Source organism: Etheostoma spectabile, chromosome 17 (genome assembly GCF_008692095.1).
Source record: "Etheostoma spectabile isolate EspeVRDwgs_2016 chromosome 17, UIUC_Espe_1.0, whole genome shotgun sequence".
Classification (NCBI taxonomy): Eukaryota; Metazoa; Chordata; class Actinopteri; order Perciformes; family Percidae; genus Etheostoma; species Etheostoma spectabile.
Genome location: NC_045749.1, coordinates 12,793,653 through 12,809,827, shown reverse-complemented (window position 1 = coordinate 12,809,827; position 16,175 = coordinate 12,793,653). Strand labels below are relative to the sequence as shown.

General features: G+C 40.0%; 1 protein-coding gene across 4 annotated transcripts in view; it reads left to right on the top strand.

The window, feature by feature from the left end:
• Positions 1–4,868: 4,868 nt before the first annotated feature.
• Positions 4,869–16,175, top strand: part of crtac1b (cartilage acidic protein 1b) — a gene marked incomplete at its 3' end in the record, with an annotated part of 23,366 nt that continues 12,059 nt past the window's right edge. For 2 of the 4 annotated variants that reach the window (XM_032541714.1, XM_032541710.1), the window contains 5 exon segments: positions 4,869–5,041; positions 8,130–8,317; positions 10,703–10,899; positions 11,271–11,407; positions 15,054–15,210. In XM_032541714.1, coding sequence (XP_032397605.1) covers positions 8,136–8,317; positions 10,703–10,899; positions 11,271–11,407; positions 15,054–15,210 — 673 coding nt within the window. In that variant the 5' untranslated portion in view covers positions 4,869–5,041; positions 8,130–8,135. 4 annotated transcript variants of the gene reach the window in all.

Sequence of the window (16,175 nt, the reverse complement as noted above, 5' to 3'; positions counted from 1 at the left end):
AGTGTTTTCTTCAATAAGTAATGATTTAAGGTTTTTGGGGACAGAAAGCTGATGCAAGATCTATGCTAAAAGATTTTAAAAAAAAAGATTTAGTTTCTATGATAAGTTGTGAAATCTGATATTAAATCCAGATATGACGTTAATGCATTTATAGAACATGGTCAAGTACTTCACCTAAAGTAAATTCTTTCTTTTCCCCTAACTTGACACGTCAAGACAAATTCCCTTCATAACTCCTCCAAGGAGCCTGGTGCTGGGCAATAACCCACAGTTTGGTTTTCAAATCAATTTGACAAATCCTCTGAGAATTGTAAACCAGTCTTAGAGCAAATAATGGTCCTGACAGTCTGCATTAGCAGAAAAGATGTGACATCTAACAATGTGGCTCCTGGGTTTACAAAGAAACATCATGTTCTGTCACTTACAACATTGTGGTAAGATGTCAATAAATGTTAGCACTTTGAACACACAAGGGACAGCCAAACCTGGAAGCCAAGTGTATTATAGCTCACTGCACCAGCTTCATCTAAAAGTGATGAAAACAGAATGTGACTTGTGCCCTTGGTGTCACAGTTGGACTCAAAGGATACAAAAGTGAAAAGATACATTCTAGTAATTACAGTAATTATTTATAGAATAATTGAATTAACTGTGGATCAGCTGAAATGTTACAATATGTACATGAATCAAGAGTATTCATCCTTCATGATGATTTCCTACTGTATAATTCTTGAACTATTGCTTTCTATTCCTGCTTTTCCTCCTCACTCCATCTCCCCCATCCTTGTGAGCAGTGCAGTTTCTGAACTCATTCTCAACTATTTATTTGCTTTATTTCCTGAGATCAGCTATAAAGAACAAACACTATTAAGGCAGCCAATCAATAAGGGGACATCAGCGCTCTTATCCCCCCCCCCCTCCCCCAACTCTCTCTCTGGAAAATAGATTTATATCTTCTGCCTGAGCAACATAAATCACATATTCATACATTAAATTAAAAATGTGATTGATAGCAACGCAGAGTGTACAAAACCTCATGATGTAAAAAACAAATATTAGTTAGGCACTGCAGAGGGTGTAGAGACAAAAAAACATGTATTTTTTCAAGTGTAAATCTTCACAGGATTGTGAAGACATCCATGTTCAGTAGATGAGTTGTTGGTTTAGGAGAGGGGCAAACCGAGACTTGGGAAAACTGTATTTATGGAAACAGATCATATGATAATAATTATTCGCACCTAAACTCAAATATGAACTCAGTGTTACTGGACAATTTTCACAAAAGAAACATTAGCTGTAAGAATAGCTAAAAGAATACCTTGTCCAAGAGATATTTATCTTGACTTCAGAGGAGCTGGTCAGCATCAAGCCTCTATCCTCCACATGTCATTCTGCAGGGCGAACTGCATGTGGAGAAACAGGTTCATTCACAAAGTGACACTTAATGGGATATATACAGATTGTGTCATGCATTACAGGGCCCAGTGGTTATAGGAGCATTCCAGAGAAGAGAGGCAAAGAAATATAGCAGCATCCATCAGAGACTAGGCCAGAGAAAAAAGGTGCAAGAACAGAGAGGGGATGGGAGCTGGGGGTTGGGGGGCTGCCAAGGACATTTAAGAGAGCTGTCGGGGGAGTCTGATCTATGAAGGACCTATATCCCAGCATGTGAGGATTTGTGTGTGTGTGTGTGCGTGTGTGTGTGTGTGTGCGCGCGCGCACTCTGGAAAGTGCATAGGTGCAGTCGCACCATCGTACGCTGTAACACATGCGCTCACACCCTAGAGGGTGAGTATAGTAGCCTCGGTGCACAGGTTCAAAGATCATCCACACAGAAAGTAATCTTAGCATGAGATGAAACAGAGTAAAAACTAGGTAAACAACAAGGGAGGAACTATTCAACTGCAAAAAAGTTTTCTGAAAAAAAGTATATGTAATGTAACATTGCAGTTTGAAGTTATATGTATTAGTTTCTTGCAGCAATGGGAAGTATGCATGAATCATGAATACATGCATGAATACATATTCACAATGTCAAAGGAAACTAATAACAAACCAGTCCAACAATGGGGTTATCAATTCAAAAATATTGAAACCAAACTTACATAACCAAATTTTGAGACAAAGTAGACAATATAATAGAAAATGGGATTCACTTTCCACTTCTCCCACAGCAAACGGCTCACACAATCTATTTTCCTCCACAGTATTTTGTAATCTGCCAACCGCAAATAGCTAGAGAAAGGAATACCACTTCTTAGAAGTGCTCGCTTTAAAGAGTCTTTGTGTGTGTGTGTGTGTGTGTGTGTGTGTGTGTGTGTGTGTGTGTGTGTGTGTGTGTGTGTGTGTGTGTGTGTGTTGATAAACCAAATGCTTGAGCTGCTCACTATAAATTAAATCATCATTATGAATCATTAAAAAACATCCTTTAATGTTGTGCTATTTGAGAGTATGGAAAAGAACTAAAATTAAAACACTGCACTTTAATTAATTGTACTGTATTTTTTTGTTTTTTTTCTAAATGGACCTTGAGTCTAATAACAAAAGCTATCTATCTATCTATCTATCTATCTATCTATCTATCTATCTATCTATCTATCTATCTATCTATCTATCTATCTATCTACTGCGTTTCTTTGTGGAGAATTAAAGCTTCACATATAATAATGAATCAATGATAACACATTCTGGATCTAGCAGCTCCAGGAAGCTGACTCTTCCTCAGCTACATGGAAGTCTGTATGTAGCCAGCAGGCCTGTTAGCCAGAGGAGTAAAAGCCAGGCAACCCTGCCAGAGGGGACGCAGCATTGGGACCATTACTAAAGCTTAATGATATGAGAAGTGTTCTCCTATCCACCACGGAGGGGATTCATCATGATGCTGTAGCACTATACATCTTTTAACAACCCTTAAAGAGGAAAGGGGACATTTCTTCATGGTGTAGCAAAAACCCCTCCCTTATCCATTCTTCCCTTGAGCTTTCTACATTCCTCATCTTCACTTAAAGACACTCTATTTTAAGATCATTGCGTTTAAGGAGGGAGGGGTGGCTTAACCTTGGCTACGAGTGAGGGTAAAAGAAAGTAGTGAGAAGCACCGGATGAGTGTGTGTAGACCAGAGAGTGACAAACCTCAATATCTTGTCTGGGATTTGTCCCAGTGTGCCCCGGGGGAAGGAATACAATCCACTCACCGCCTCAAAGTCACACTATACACTGTCACTGGCTCCAGCTGAGTGCTGATAGATGTGGCTGTGTCCCCTCATAAATAAAAACACTTTGGTCCCTGCTGTGAGAGACCTGTATATCAGGGTGTAAATAGCTGAAGGTATCATATGCTGCAGTACGTCATGCCTACAGGAGCTTTCTCTAACCCTTCACATTTTGTGTCAGAGAACTCTGCAACCGGAAATTGATGCGATAAACTGCAACACAAGAGCCATCAAGATAGGTAAAAGCAGTATTTACTATGGGTCTTTAACTTAATTTTATAGTCCGCAGCCAATATGCAGTAATCACAGCATAGAGACGCTTAACATTGCAGTCATAGTATTTGCATTGTTTGAGTCACAGCCACCTGCCTGTGGATTTACACCAGTAGATCACAGACAATAACAATAAAGACAGAAGTGCACTGGTTTATGACTTCAGCGCTTTCAGTTTGAAGTCTTCCAGCACCAGTGAGTTTAAATTATGGTGGGAGACGTCCTTGAGATGTGAACATCTCATTTCACCAGGCTGTGCGCAACCACACACACACACACACACACACACACACACACACACACACAACTCATTTCATTGGGGGGTCTCTGGGAGGCTGGACTCAGTGGAGCATGACATAAGAATTATACATCTGGCAGCAGTAAACCTGCAAACTCACTCTCTCTCACACGCACACACACAGGCACAGGTACACACGCGCACACACACACACACACACACACACACACACACACACACACACACACACACACACACACACACACACACTTGTGACTATTGTGTGACAGAACACTAACTTTTTGCTCATCACTTTAACAAAGAATTATTTATTATTTTTGAGGACCAGTGCTTGTAGCTCTGCTTTATGCAAATTGTGATGCTGTTTTTTTCCATTAAACTCTTCAAAGAGAGCTGAAACAGCTGGTTCTTCTTAAATAACGTAAAAGAGTTGTATTTGTAAGTGTGCATTTAATTACTTTAATTACTTCTTCAGTCAGGTTGTTGATACATCAAACTAAAAACCAACAACTTGTGTCATGTCTATACAAATAAGTATGTTCACACAGCCTATACAATTTAAGGTTTGACATACACATTTGTGTTGATGAAGTAATTTTTATTTAAATATTGTTCCGTTTAATGCTTTGTTTACAATTTTTTACCGCATTATTTCTTACATCTAGGTTTATTGCTCAGATTTTACATTCAAGCATTCATTATTCCTTAAAAACTAAGAAATAATTAATATCTAATGCTTGAATATAAACTTTAGGAAAAAAATGCAGGATTAATTAACTTCATCTTCATAACTTGATCATTCAAGTTAATATGAAATGTAGTAAATTTAGCTAATTATTACTTAATCAAACTACAGAAGACAGTCCGCATGTAGATTACAATACTTTGATAGAGGAAAAAAACAGAATGTATGGTCGCACGTGGATGGAGCAGGAGTCAGAGCATCCGAACTGAACCGAGGAGCCTCTGCATCCCCATCCCAGCTGCGCCCCAAGCACGGCCATTTCATAATGAGCACCTGGGGACACGCCCACCCACTGCTTCACAGCTCTGGCATTGGCTATGCGCTTAAATAGTTCGAAGGCTGTCTCCGGCGATTGGCTCAAATATCACACAAGTGATTTCATAAAGCAAATCTTTTGGAAGTTGTGTAAAGGGAATAAGTGGGAAAAACCCCTGAGATAACCGCGGCATCCACCGCACATGTAGCTGACTGTAACTCCTTCTCTTTCTCTCTCTCTTTTCTGTCTGTCAGCCGCTGGAGGATTTGTTGGAGTTTTCGAGCGTCTCTGCATCTGTGAGTACGTGAGTTTGTTTGCTGCTGAGGCTGCTGGACGGCTGTAGCGCTCCGCTGGATCTGCTCACGGAGAGCCGATGGAAAGTTGATCTCCGTCCGGATTTGGCTGCAACTTTCTGCTCAGAGCAAATCATAAATCCAGATTAAGACGCTTGCTCGTCAGTTTTCAGCCAGATAGCTCATGATTCTATTTTATCATCACCTGCAGTAACTGCCACGGAATAAGTGCTGCTTGACACAAAGTGGAAAACGATAAGCAGATAGTAAAAGGAAAGACGCCCTCAGGTTTCTTAAATAGACTATTTAACGCACCAATTATCACTCTTTTAAATCGTTGCACATTTTTCTGGTAATATCCCCACTGTTTCATATTTTTAATTAGTTGCTTATATTCATTTAGAATTCTGCATTTTATATACTTTCATGTTTGAAAAATACAAGAGTATATATAGATTATTATTATTATTATTATTATACATCAAAAGTTATTAAGTATCATGCGTCAAGTTGGCGATAAATTCAAGAGTTTAACTTTTTACAAAAACTTCTACAACTAACAAAATTGTTTTTATCATGACCCTTTGTTCATGACAAAATGTTTTAAAGGCAGTGATCAGTGGTTGTGAGGCAGATGAGGCGTTAGTAGTGAGTTACTGCCGTGTGTGTTGGCAGGATGAGGTGTTTTTTATTGTCTGATATCTATGGTGGTAAATGATGGATGAATTGGAACTTAACTTTAATGGCAATTGTTGATTGCTTAGAGTGACTGGTAAGTGTATTTCACTATGCTTGGTACAACACTTTGTGTGTGTGTGTGTGTGTGTGTGTGAGTGTGTGTGTGTGTGTGTGTGTGTGTGTGTGTGTGTGTGTGTGTGTGTGTGTGTGTTCTGCAGTGAGGGTGTCCTTCACAGAGAAGAGCCTCTGGAAGTGTGTGTTTGAAACTGAAGATATTGCTGGCTCTTTGTCGCAGTGTTATCAGGATCAGAGCTTGGCTTGAACGCTCCAGAAAGCACATGCTGATGTTGCACACTGTGGTAATGGCCTCTTAATGCCAATATAAATAACCAAATCGAAAACATTTCTCTGCTTCAAACGATATTTTTTTCCAGGGCTATTATATGGCTGTTTTACTACAAATTACGTTATTTGATGCTTGCTATTCTTACAGTGGGATAGATTGCTGTTGACCCTGCAGATGTTACATCCTAAAAACCCAATGAGTGCATCAAATGTTGAAAAGTAACAATGCAACTTTACTTGACGACTCAAGATGGGTGTCTTGGTTTTTACTGCAGTGAATAAGGGGCAAAGCAACTGATTGTCCTTGAATGGATAATATAGTACCCCACCATGTTATCCGGCCGGTCGCCATAGTTTCAATCTGTCTTTTTCCTACATCCCTATTCTAACTAGTTATTATATAGTACGGCTTAACTATTGGGAATATTTTTCTTTTTCACACTGGTGATGAACTGAAATATGCTCCAGTTTCAATATAAACAAAGCCCTGTCTTATAACGTATCGTAATTTGCATGGACATTAAAGCCCACCTGTGACGGTATTAAGTTGTTGTTTCGTTCTCTAATTGTCTACTTTAAAATGATTTGTGTACCCTTTTTCACCACAATTTCCTTTTTACTTTAAAGTTTCCTTTTCCTCCTTTTTTTGATTTATAGTTTGCTGCCCCAATCTAACATGGAGTATATGAGCAAGTTCGTAAAGCTGTCTTCTGTAGTCTGGAACTGCTCAGCCCATTTGTCATAACATCATGCACTAATGGGGAGAAACTGCCTCATTTTGAGCTCCCGGTGTTGTTAATTAACCCTTGTTGCTAACAGCAACAGTCTACATTGGCACCAGCTCTCCAGCCAGCGTTATCAGCAGAGCTAGCGCGAAAACCTGGCCATATTTCTGCAGGTGTCAGCGGAGGTGCTTCCTCTCCCTGCCGACATGCTTTTGAGAGAATTACTCAAGCAGCAATGCGGTTTTTTATCTTAAATTGAATTGTTGAAAGAGATGTTAAAGAGCCATATATCACCTGGACACTGAGAAAAGGAGAAACTGCAGCATTATAGAAGCAGAGATGGGTATGGCTCAATGGCATTACAGTTGGAACGAGCACTATGACATGGGCGGCATTCATAAATCCACAGGCAGGGCAAATCAAGTTGTCAGCTTGTAAAATACATTTAGTGTGTGTGTGTGTGTATTTGTGTTTGTGTGTGTGTGTGTAAAGTATTGCAGTGCTGTTGGTGATGAGCATTTTATTTTAGCCTTAATGAGGTGACCTTTCTCTTTCCTCTCTCCCCTCAGTCACGTTTCTCAACTCTCCTTTGAGTTTGAGCATCAGGAAGCCCACCTCTACCTGCCTGCACTTCACAAGTCGATTGGATCAATTCCTCTATGTTCACCTTTTATCTACTGGCCACTAAAGAACACTCAGACATCACACAGCACTTTTATCCCCAAAAAAAGCTTTTTCAATTTAGAGTTGGTCCATGTCTCTGAGGAAACAGCACTTCAGGTCTGTTATATCAGGTCATATTGGTTCCCTCTGTGTTCACTTGGCCTCTGGCTAATGCCCTGCTCCATGTATGGATTTTCTATCCTGTAATTCCTCAGCCCGTCGGCCTGTGATGGGTTGTTCAGCTCTAACCCTGCAGAATGCTGCTGATTGCAGTGGTATATCTTCATCTTTATGTCTGAGGATAGGAGGAAGCTCTGCCAACGATGCGCTGATGTTTGCTTCACAATGGATTTGGAGCATTAGCGACAAGGGCATGTGTTGCAGTTTGCAAGTGTATGACTTACACTTTTTATTTGATACTAATTTACCTGAAGTGTCAGGACAAAAGTGTGCTGTAGTTCAATCGAAGCGTGTTTTGTTGGATGGAAATAGTGATTTCTTTGTGATTTTTTTCAGCATTGTTCTACTTTTTAGTCCAGACATATTGCTGCACTTTAGCTCTTTGGAAAATGCATTTGAGTAAAAGTGGCAGAGATTTATGAAGCAGCAAAAAAGACAAACAGCACAACGGTAACCTTCCTCCAATTCAGCTGTTGCAAACGGTGTGTTTTTTCCTTCAGGTGAGGATGTTGTGGCTGGTTTTGTTCCTGCCTGCCATCTCCTTGGCTCAGCGATCAGAGCCCATGTTCTCAGCTATAACCAACACTGTCCTTCCTCCTGACTATGACAACAACCCCACCCAGCTCAACTATGGTGTGGCCATCACTGATGTGGACGGGGACGGAGACCTGGAGATGTTTGTAGCTGGGTGAGAATGGGGGAGGCAGGTTGGGTAAAACAGCCTTTTGTTACTCTAAGTCAGATTTTTTCAAGCTTCATGAATCCCTAATACCCCCTTTGCTCTTCTCACAGTGTTACAAGCACAATTCTATTTTATGTATACACAATTAGAGCAATGAATTAAGTGTTGAGTGATAGCTAACTTTAAATCAGAGGCTAGATTAATATTATGCAGTCCTTTTCCAAGCTAAAGGTTCAAGACAAAGGCAAAAGACTAAAAGACAAGAGATGGCAATAGTGCCTTGAGGCTTGCTTAGCTGTTAAAAATGGATGTGATTGGATAAAGCACCATTGATGGGAACAATTTGGCAAGCCTGCCTCTATCCAGTGAAGCTGCAATGAATTTCCCAATGCTTAACAGAAAATATATGGACCATAATGACCCTGCTTAATAAATGTCATTTAGCCAAGACACCCTATTCAGCAGGTATGCTGGACAAGAGGGCATCACAAAACCTCATGGAGGAAGTCATTTCATTGGGTATTAGAAGGATCTTGGGATAGAGTGTCTTAGTTTATATTCCACTGACCATCAGTACTTAAGTATAGAATGGTAAAAGTGTATTATTATTATTATACAATGGCTGAAGTTAGTGAAGTCACTGTGGTCCCACTTTTTTCACTTATAATCAGACTGTTTGGTCCAGTTAAATATCAGAACATAGATGACTGTTAAAGTGCTGATGGATCAGATTGCGGCCTCTTTTTTGTGTTACTCGTATTGTTATTAACAGAATATGTCCCAAATATCCCATTGACAGGTTCTTAAAAGCTTTTTGATGTATAGCCAAATGTGTATGACATTTAAGTAATTTTATAGAACGTTAATGTTTGGGCAAAATCCGATTTTGACTGCAAGCTGAATAAAAGAATGATAGATTGAATTGGTGCCCTGAAGAAAATTAATTACTAAAAATGTATACTGATTGTAAAACATGCAGATTGGTGATTTTAGAGGCCCTGAAAAATTCATCCTCCAGCCAACTTCTTATTCTAAATGATGTCATCCTTCATGCACATGTTTATTGTATACAAGAGATTTGGTGGGTTGTCTACTGATGGTGCCAGACCACTGTCAACCAAATCTGATCAAACCATCCCCACACTGTGCTGATGAAGCAGATCAACATACGTTTAATAAATATAACTTTTTTTGATTTAGCTTGAGATTGTTGCATATTTAGACATGGATATTAAAGTTATAGAAACATACTGTACTTAAAAGTACAGCACTGATTTGGCACTCCTAAAACATTGTTGGACCCCAAAATGCAACTCCACTGAGTTACATTGTTATGCAACTAAACTGCTGAAAGTTTGTTTCAAAATTTAGTGGGGCGGTTATGCTAGTAGCGGCTAATGTAGCCTTGAGCCGCTAGCCTCAAGCAGAAGTGAGCAGTGAGCTACAGAGGTCTGGTAAGCTGACTTCTTTCTAACTCCACAACCCCATATTTATTTTTCAATTTTCAAACGTGTAGTCTTGTAGTCTTGTAGCTTTATGCAACTTTGTGCAGTAGGATTACTCACCAAGATCTGTAAACAGTAGTCTAACGTTGTCATACTCAGATTCTAGTCAGAGTATGAGTCTGATACTGCTCCATTGGGCTGTGATTATGGGGCGTGTTTCAACCAAACCACTCAATTGGATATACCTACAACCTATCAGAGCAACGGAGTATGCAACGTTTGTTGAACTTTTGCCGAATCCCGTAGGAAATTTGGCAAACTGCGATGCCTTTCCTGTTCCTCTTTTAAAATGAATGCTCTGTCGCATAACAGACGCAATGGCGTAATCTACACATCTCAATTCTCCAGCGGCAGCCGTCTTTGTTGTAAACAAATTCAATTCTTTGGTGACATGTTTGATTACGTTACTGTTGATCATCTGTCCATCATCGCATAAAGCCCGCCCTGACAATTTCATTGGACCTAACAGCTCTGGTTCAAGCCTAGTTAATCCACAATGGATCAAGTCCAGACTGAACTTCCCAACCTCAAATGTTGTGGGTGGGGCTAAATTCTGCTGGCATCCAGCCTATGTAAACAGACTTTGATGTGTACAATCAGAGTTACCCTTTAATATTTGAAACTAAGTTTTCAGCAGCTTTAAAAAAACACTTTTGCATAACACAGCACAACCAGAAATTTGAGTATGCTCATCTATAAATGAAAAAACAATTACATTGTTTTCAGGAGTTTTAGGCATTATTAGTCTATTGGCATTATTATTATTAGTCCCTACTCATGAACTTTAGAACAAAGAAATTGTACTCCATGATTTAGGCTTCAAAATTCTTGCTGACAGTCTCATGTAAAGAAGATTTAACAGCTTGCCATTGGTGCTTGTTGACAGCTACAATGGCCCAAACCTGGTGCTAAAGTACGACAAGCAGAAGAAAAGGCTCATCAACATTGCTGTTGACAACCGTAGCTCCCCGTTCTATGCCCTGCGAGACCGCCAAGGCAACGCCATCGGAGTGACAGCGTGTGACATCGATGGAGACGGCCGAGAGGAAATTTACGTCCTTAACACCAATAACGCCTTCTCTGGTACAGTGCATGCTTTCACACACGTGGACATACTTTACCAAAAACACATTGACAAATGTTTTTGTGCACACACTCCCATAGGGGTTGCGCCTGTTCTCTTATACAGAGACAAAGAAGGAGAATCCATGTGCAGATATTAAGCTTATCTCATCTGAGTCTTAATCAGATAACAGATAAGCTTCGTGCTGCTATTAATCAATCCAAGAGTTACAGTGCGCCCACTGCAAAAACTACAACACCTCACATGATAGAGGTCACTTTCAGCCAATCACTTGTGTTTCGAATCACCCACGGTTCTTGTAATGCAAAACACCACTTTTCCCGCTGCAAAATCTTTGCCTCTCCTAAACTCTGCTTCTCTCCATATCAAGGTCGGGCAACATATTCAGACAAGCTGTTTAAGTTCCGTAATGGACGCTTTGAAGATCTGCTGAACGATGACATTAATGAACACAGAGATGTTGCCAACCGTATGGCTGGGCGCTCAGTGGCCTGTGTGGACAGAAAGGTAGGCTACTACACACACACACACACACACACACACACACGCACACACACACACACACACACACACACAAAGTAGAGTCTATGTAGATCCACACTACACCCCACACACACAAACTCCCCAGAGTGTCTTCAGCGTACATGCATGGCTGCTTCTGTTTGTTTACCAGTGATAACTCATGCCCTGCCTACGCCGCCCCACTCAGCATGTGCTATGACAGTTCATTTGGGGGAATGGTGTGCCATTTTCTCTCTTCTGTCCGTCGCACCACTGTAATTACAGAGGCCAGGGCTCGTTTGTTTTATAGAACATCGTACGAGGGGAGGAGTGATGACTACACACTCCTGCTTTCTGCCTTTAGCAATTTCTCTTTCTCTCAAACCCGTTCCCATTGTTTTCCTCCCTTATTTCACCTCCTTTACTCCTTTTTTTTTTAAATCTTTGACTGACACACTCGCTCTCTCTCTTTATGTTACTTATCTCACGTGCATGCATGCAGTTCTCACTTCCAATCAGGTGAAGGGATTAAGAAAGTAATACAGCAGGGATTACAATAGATTTTTTTTTTCAACCACAGTCCCATCTCACTGAACACTGATAGGTTGTGCAGCTGCCAAATCGATTGGAAAGATATCTGCTTTTATGGCAAAATGCTTTTAGAGGAAGCCAAAACCCTGATGTGTGTTCTTCCATGCTAGTTCCAGCAGAGTGACGAGGAGAAAGAATAGATTTTGCTGTTGCTGAACAAGTTTTATTAGAACAGATTTGGCAGAAGGTTACATAGGCCAAAAGCAAAGCTTGTTGTATAGTCGGTTAGATAGCTAATGTGTTTGGTGTTATTTGGTCATAAATAAAGTGTTATCATTCAGAATAGAAGACGGATAATTAGTCATCCATTCTTTTTTCTTTTTATCCCTCCCAGTCTCCTTGAAAGTGACGTTCCATCATTAGTCTTATACAAACTGATAAAGGGGACATATTGAAGGGTCGCGCGTTGAACTGATGGATCCGTTCACTTTGCCTTGGCAGGCAAGATGGAGCTTCTGAAAATGAGTGGATTTTGATAGCCAGAGTAATTGAAATACGTTCGATAAAAAGCACCTGTGAAAACGAATAAATGAAAACGCTATATAGAGGTGGTAGCTTATTCAGGCTTCTAGTGATAGCTGTAAAGATGGATGTAAAGGGCATGCAGCCAATTCCAGTGACAGAAATTAGCCTTGGGTTAAGACTTATTGAAAAATCGTTGACTTTTAAGTTTGTTAAGTAACTGCCAGTGGCCTTCAGGTCTTTCATGTAGTTCATTCTCATTGTGTGTGTGTGTGTGTGTAAGTGCAACAGTCTCCTCCCACCTCAGCAGGCCATAATGTGATGCTTCATGGCATTTACATCAACAAGACTCATTTACTTTTCTTGTCTTGTAAAAAATATAGTAAACTTAACACAAATTGTGAAAATGGTGTGTGTGTGTGTGTGTGTGCGTGTGTGTGTTTGCATACGTGCATGTGTGCGTATTGATTGAAATATGTTAGGGCCTGGTGCGAAAGCTCATTGAAATACAGTGTGTAGTCTATTAGTGTGGTTCCGTCTGTGAGTTTGTGTCTGCAGGGAATCTGACTGATAATGGAGTGTGAAATTAATCTCCAAAGGGAGGCAGAGGAAGGAGTAAGGGGAGACTGAGAGAGGGTGTAAAGGGTAGGAAACAGGGTAAAGGGAGATCAAGAGGGGAAAAAAAGGTTTGATTGAAACTGTGCATAACAAAAACAATGGTTTGAGTATAAGCCTGGCATTACACTCAGCCAATTTCATCCTGTTTTAGTTTGCAAAAATTGACTGTGCCAAACCTGTTATTTGGCTTTATTTAAAGAAAAAGAAGTTGCTCGCAGTGAAGAAACCATACAAGAATTATCAAGTGAATCTGAGTTACAGCTCATTGTTTGGCTGTCTTGCCCTGCAACTTCATTGTTTTGGTTCACTCTCATGATGTTGCTTTCCACCACAGCAGGCAGCAGTTTTCAGTGAAAAGCTCTAAAAACTCACTATACACTAACTGCTCATCATTGGCTGGCAGACACAGTTAGCGACTAGCTGGTAAACATAGTAGAGCATTTAGACTTACGTTCATCAGGTGGACACAAACAAGACTTCAAGTGAAACACAATGTTGTTCTGAAACTGCTGGATGTGTAAATAAGCAGCTGTTATGTTCACCATATTAACTTAAATATTCACAACTTGTTTCTGCTGCTCTAAGAGGCCAAAAACGTCTGTTATAACAAAAAGAATATATATTTATGGCCAGAATTCAGGAACAAACATGCTTGAGAGACAGACAAGGTAGGGAAGATGGAAAGTAGTATTGAGAGACAGACTAATGTATTGTTGGGTAAGAAAAATATTTAATATAACCAGCCCTAATTTTCCTTTTAAAGGATAAAGGGACAATTCACCAAAAGTAAAAAAATAAAATAAAAATAAAAAATAAAAAATAAACAGCATCAATGTGTCTTTCCAGAAACAATGTCATCTTAACTGGGGTAAAAAGGAGTTTCAACAAAAACTTGTGACTCTGAAGTAAATTATCCAGAGCATCCAAGAAATAGTCTGATAGAGATTGTGCTGTTGAGAAAGTGCTGTCAAACTGTTAAAATATTTAATTACGAATAATCACATTAGCATTATAGTTAACTTGTTATTAATCACAATTAATGGCACATTTTTATCTATTCTAAATGTCCCTTGATTTCTTTTTATCCCATTGTTTTTTATCTCATTTAAATGCTCTTATCAACGTGGAAAAATGGATCGGCTCACTTTGTGCAAATGTTTTTTTTTTATTGAAAACAACATTGTCATATAGCCTACTGTATTGGTTAATTTCACACAAATAACCTCTCACACAGTCTAACACTGACCATCAATAAAAGGCTGAAAAACATATTTTGACAAGGGGGGGGGGGGGGGGGGGTGATGGGGGGCATCAGCTGTGTGCTTGACCATCAAGTGGTATTTTAGACTGAACGTGCTGCTATGATAGCTCAGTTCACAACAAAAAAACACACAGATCACTTTGGTTTTGTCAATGGAACCATTTGGCAACTTTTTAAAAAGTAAACTCTCCATTCAGAATCCTATTGGCACGCTCTCACGCTCGTGGGGGTTAGGGTTAGGGTTAGCCCTAACCCTAACCCTAACCCTTCCTAAGGAAACCCATTTAGGCCGCTGTACCCTGGATCTCAGTCTATTGGTCATGACCCAGCCTTCATGACCATAGGTGAGGGTAGGAACAAACACTGACCGGTAGATTGTGAACTTTGCCTTCGGCTCAGCTCTCTTTTCGTCAACAACGGGTGATAAACTGAATGTAATTCCGCCACCCGCTGCTCCAATTCAGACCAATCTCCTGCTCCATGTCCTTTACATATATATATATATATATATATATATATATATATATATATATATATACTGTATACAGTATATACAGTGTTTGTGTGTGTTTTAGTAAATTGGGTGAACTGAACCTTTAAGGGTTTTGCAGAATCATGAAATTATATACCAGCTAACATTTAGCTACACATGCCATTCCTGGTTTCTCATTAAAGTACAGTATATTGATAAATGTAAACCCTACTATGCTTTCCCCCCAGGGTTCAGGCCATTACGCCATCTACATAGCTAACTATGCCAGTGGCAACGTGGGTCCTCATTCTCTCATTGAAATGGATGTGGCAGCGAGTGATCTTTCACAGGGCGTCATTGCACTCTCCAATGTGGCAGAGCAGGCCGGAGTCAACAAGTTCACAGGTAGGTATGTGTGTTTGTGAGAGAGAGATGTAGACCATCATCCAGCAGGACTGGACCTTCAGTCTGATTTACAGAGACATCTGCAGAGGAGCATGTGCTTGATGTACCTATGGAGTCTGAAATATAGGGCTTCAGTACACAGAGGGGTGCTAGAGGGGAGGCAGTAAGGGAGAGCTGGAGAGGTGCCAGGTGAGAAAAAAGCATGAGGTGAAAGAGAATGTGATGAGTGTAAGCGTGAGAGAAGAAAGAGAGAGTGTTAGTGGGCTCTTTGGCCCTGTCAGCTGTTTACTCCAGTCAAAGTCACAGGGAGGCAAAGGGCGACAGAGACATACATCAGACCAGCTCAACGGCACAGAGATGGCATCTATCACAGCCGATTGTTGTTTCCCCAGACTTCTGAAGGTGTGAATACAAGTATATGGACTTCACTACAGCACAGGGTGTTTGATGTGCAATCAGCTCAGTCAGTCTGATCAAAGTGTTACTGTACATGCCAATAAGGAAATAGAGACCGTATTTCCTGCAGAGGTTAAGTTTGGTTTGGTCATAGAATCACTCCTAAATCCTATTGATTGGTTTGTAATGGAATTTAAGTGACCAGTAAAATCATTGGTGAGCAGCAGCTTTCCCTGTTGGACATTTTTAGTTGATAAATAACCCAAAAAGCCAAATCCATTTTTATTTCCCTTCATCTAGTGGCCAATACCGATAATTGATATTAATATTGCTGTTATGGCCGATACCGATATTTACCGATGTCGATATCTCTGTATAGAAAACTCACATTTTATGATAATCAAATGTAAACTATTTTACTAAATGCTTTTTTTTACTTTTGTGATTTATTTTCAGAAATGACTGATATTGGACACCTTTACCTGTGTGCAAAATATGAAAAATAAATATTTATATAAAAATACATTTTTAGCCACTTTAAGCCAACCCTGAGTATTCTCAATAAACAT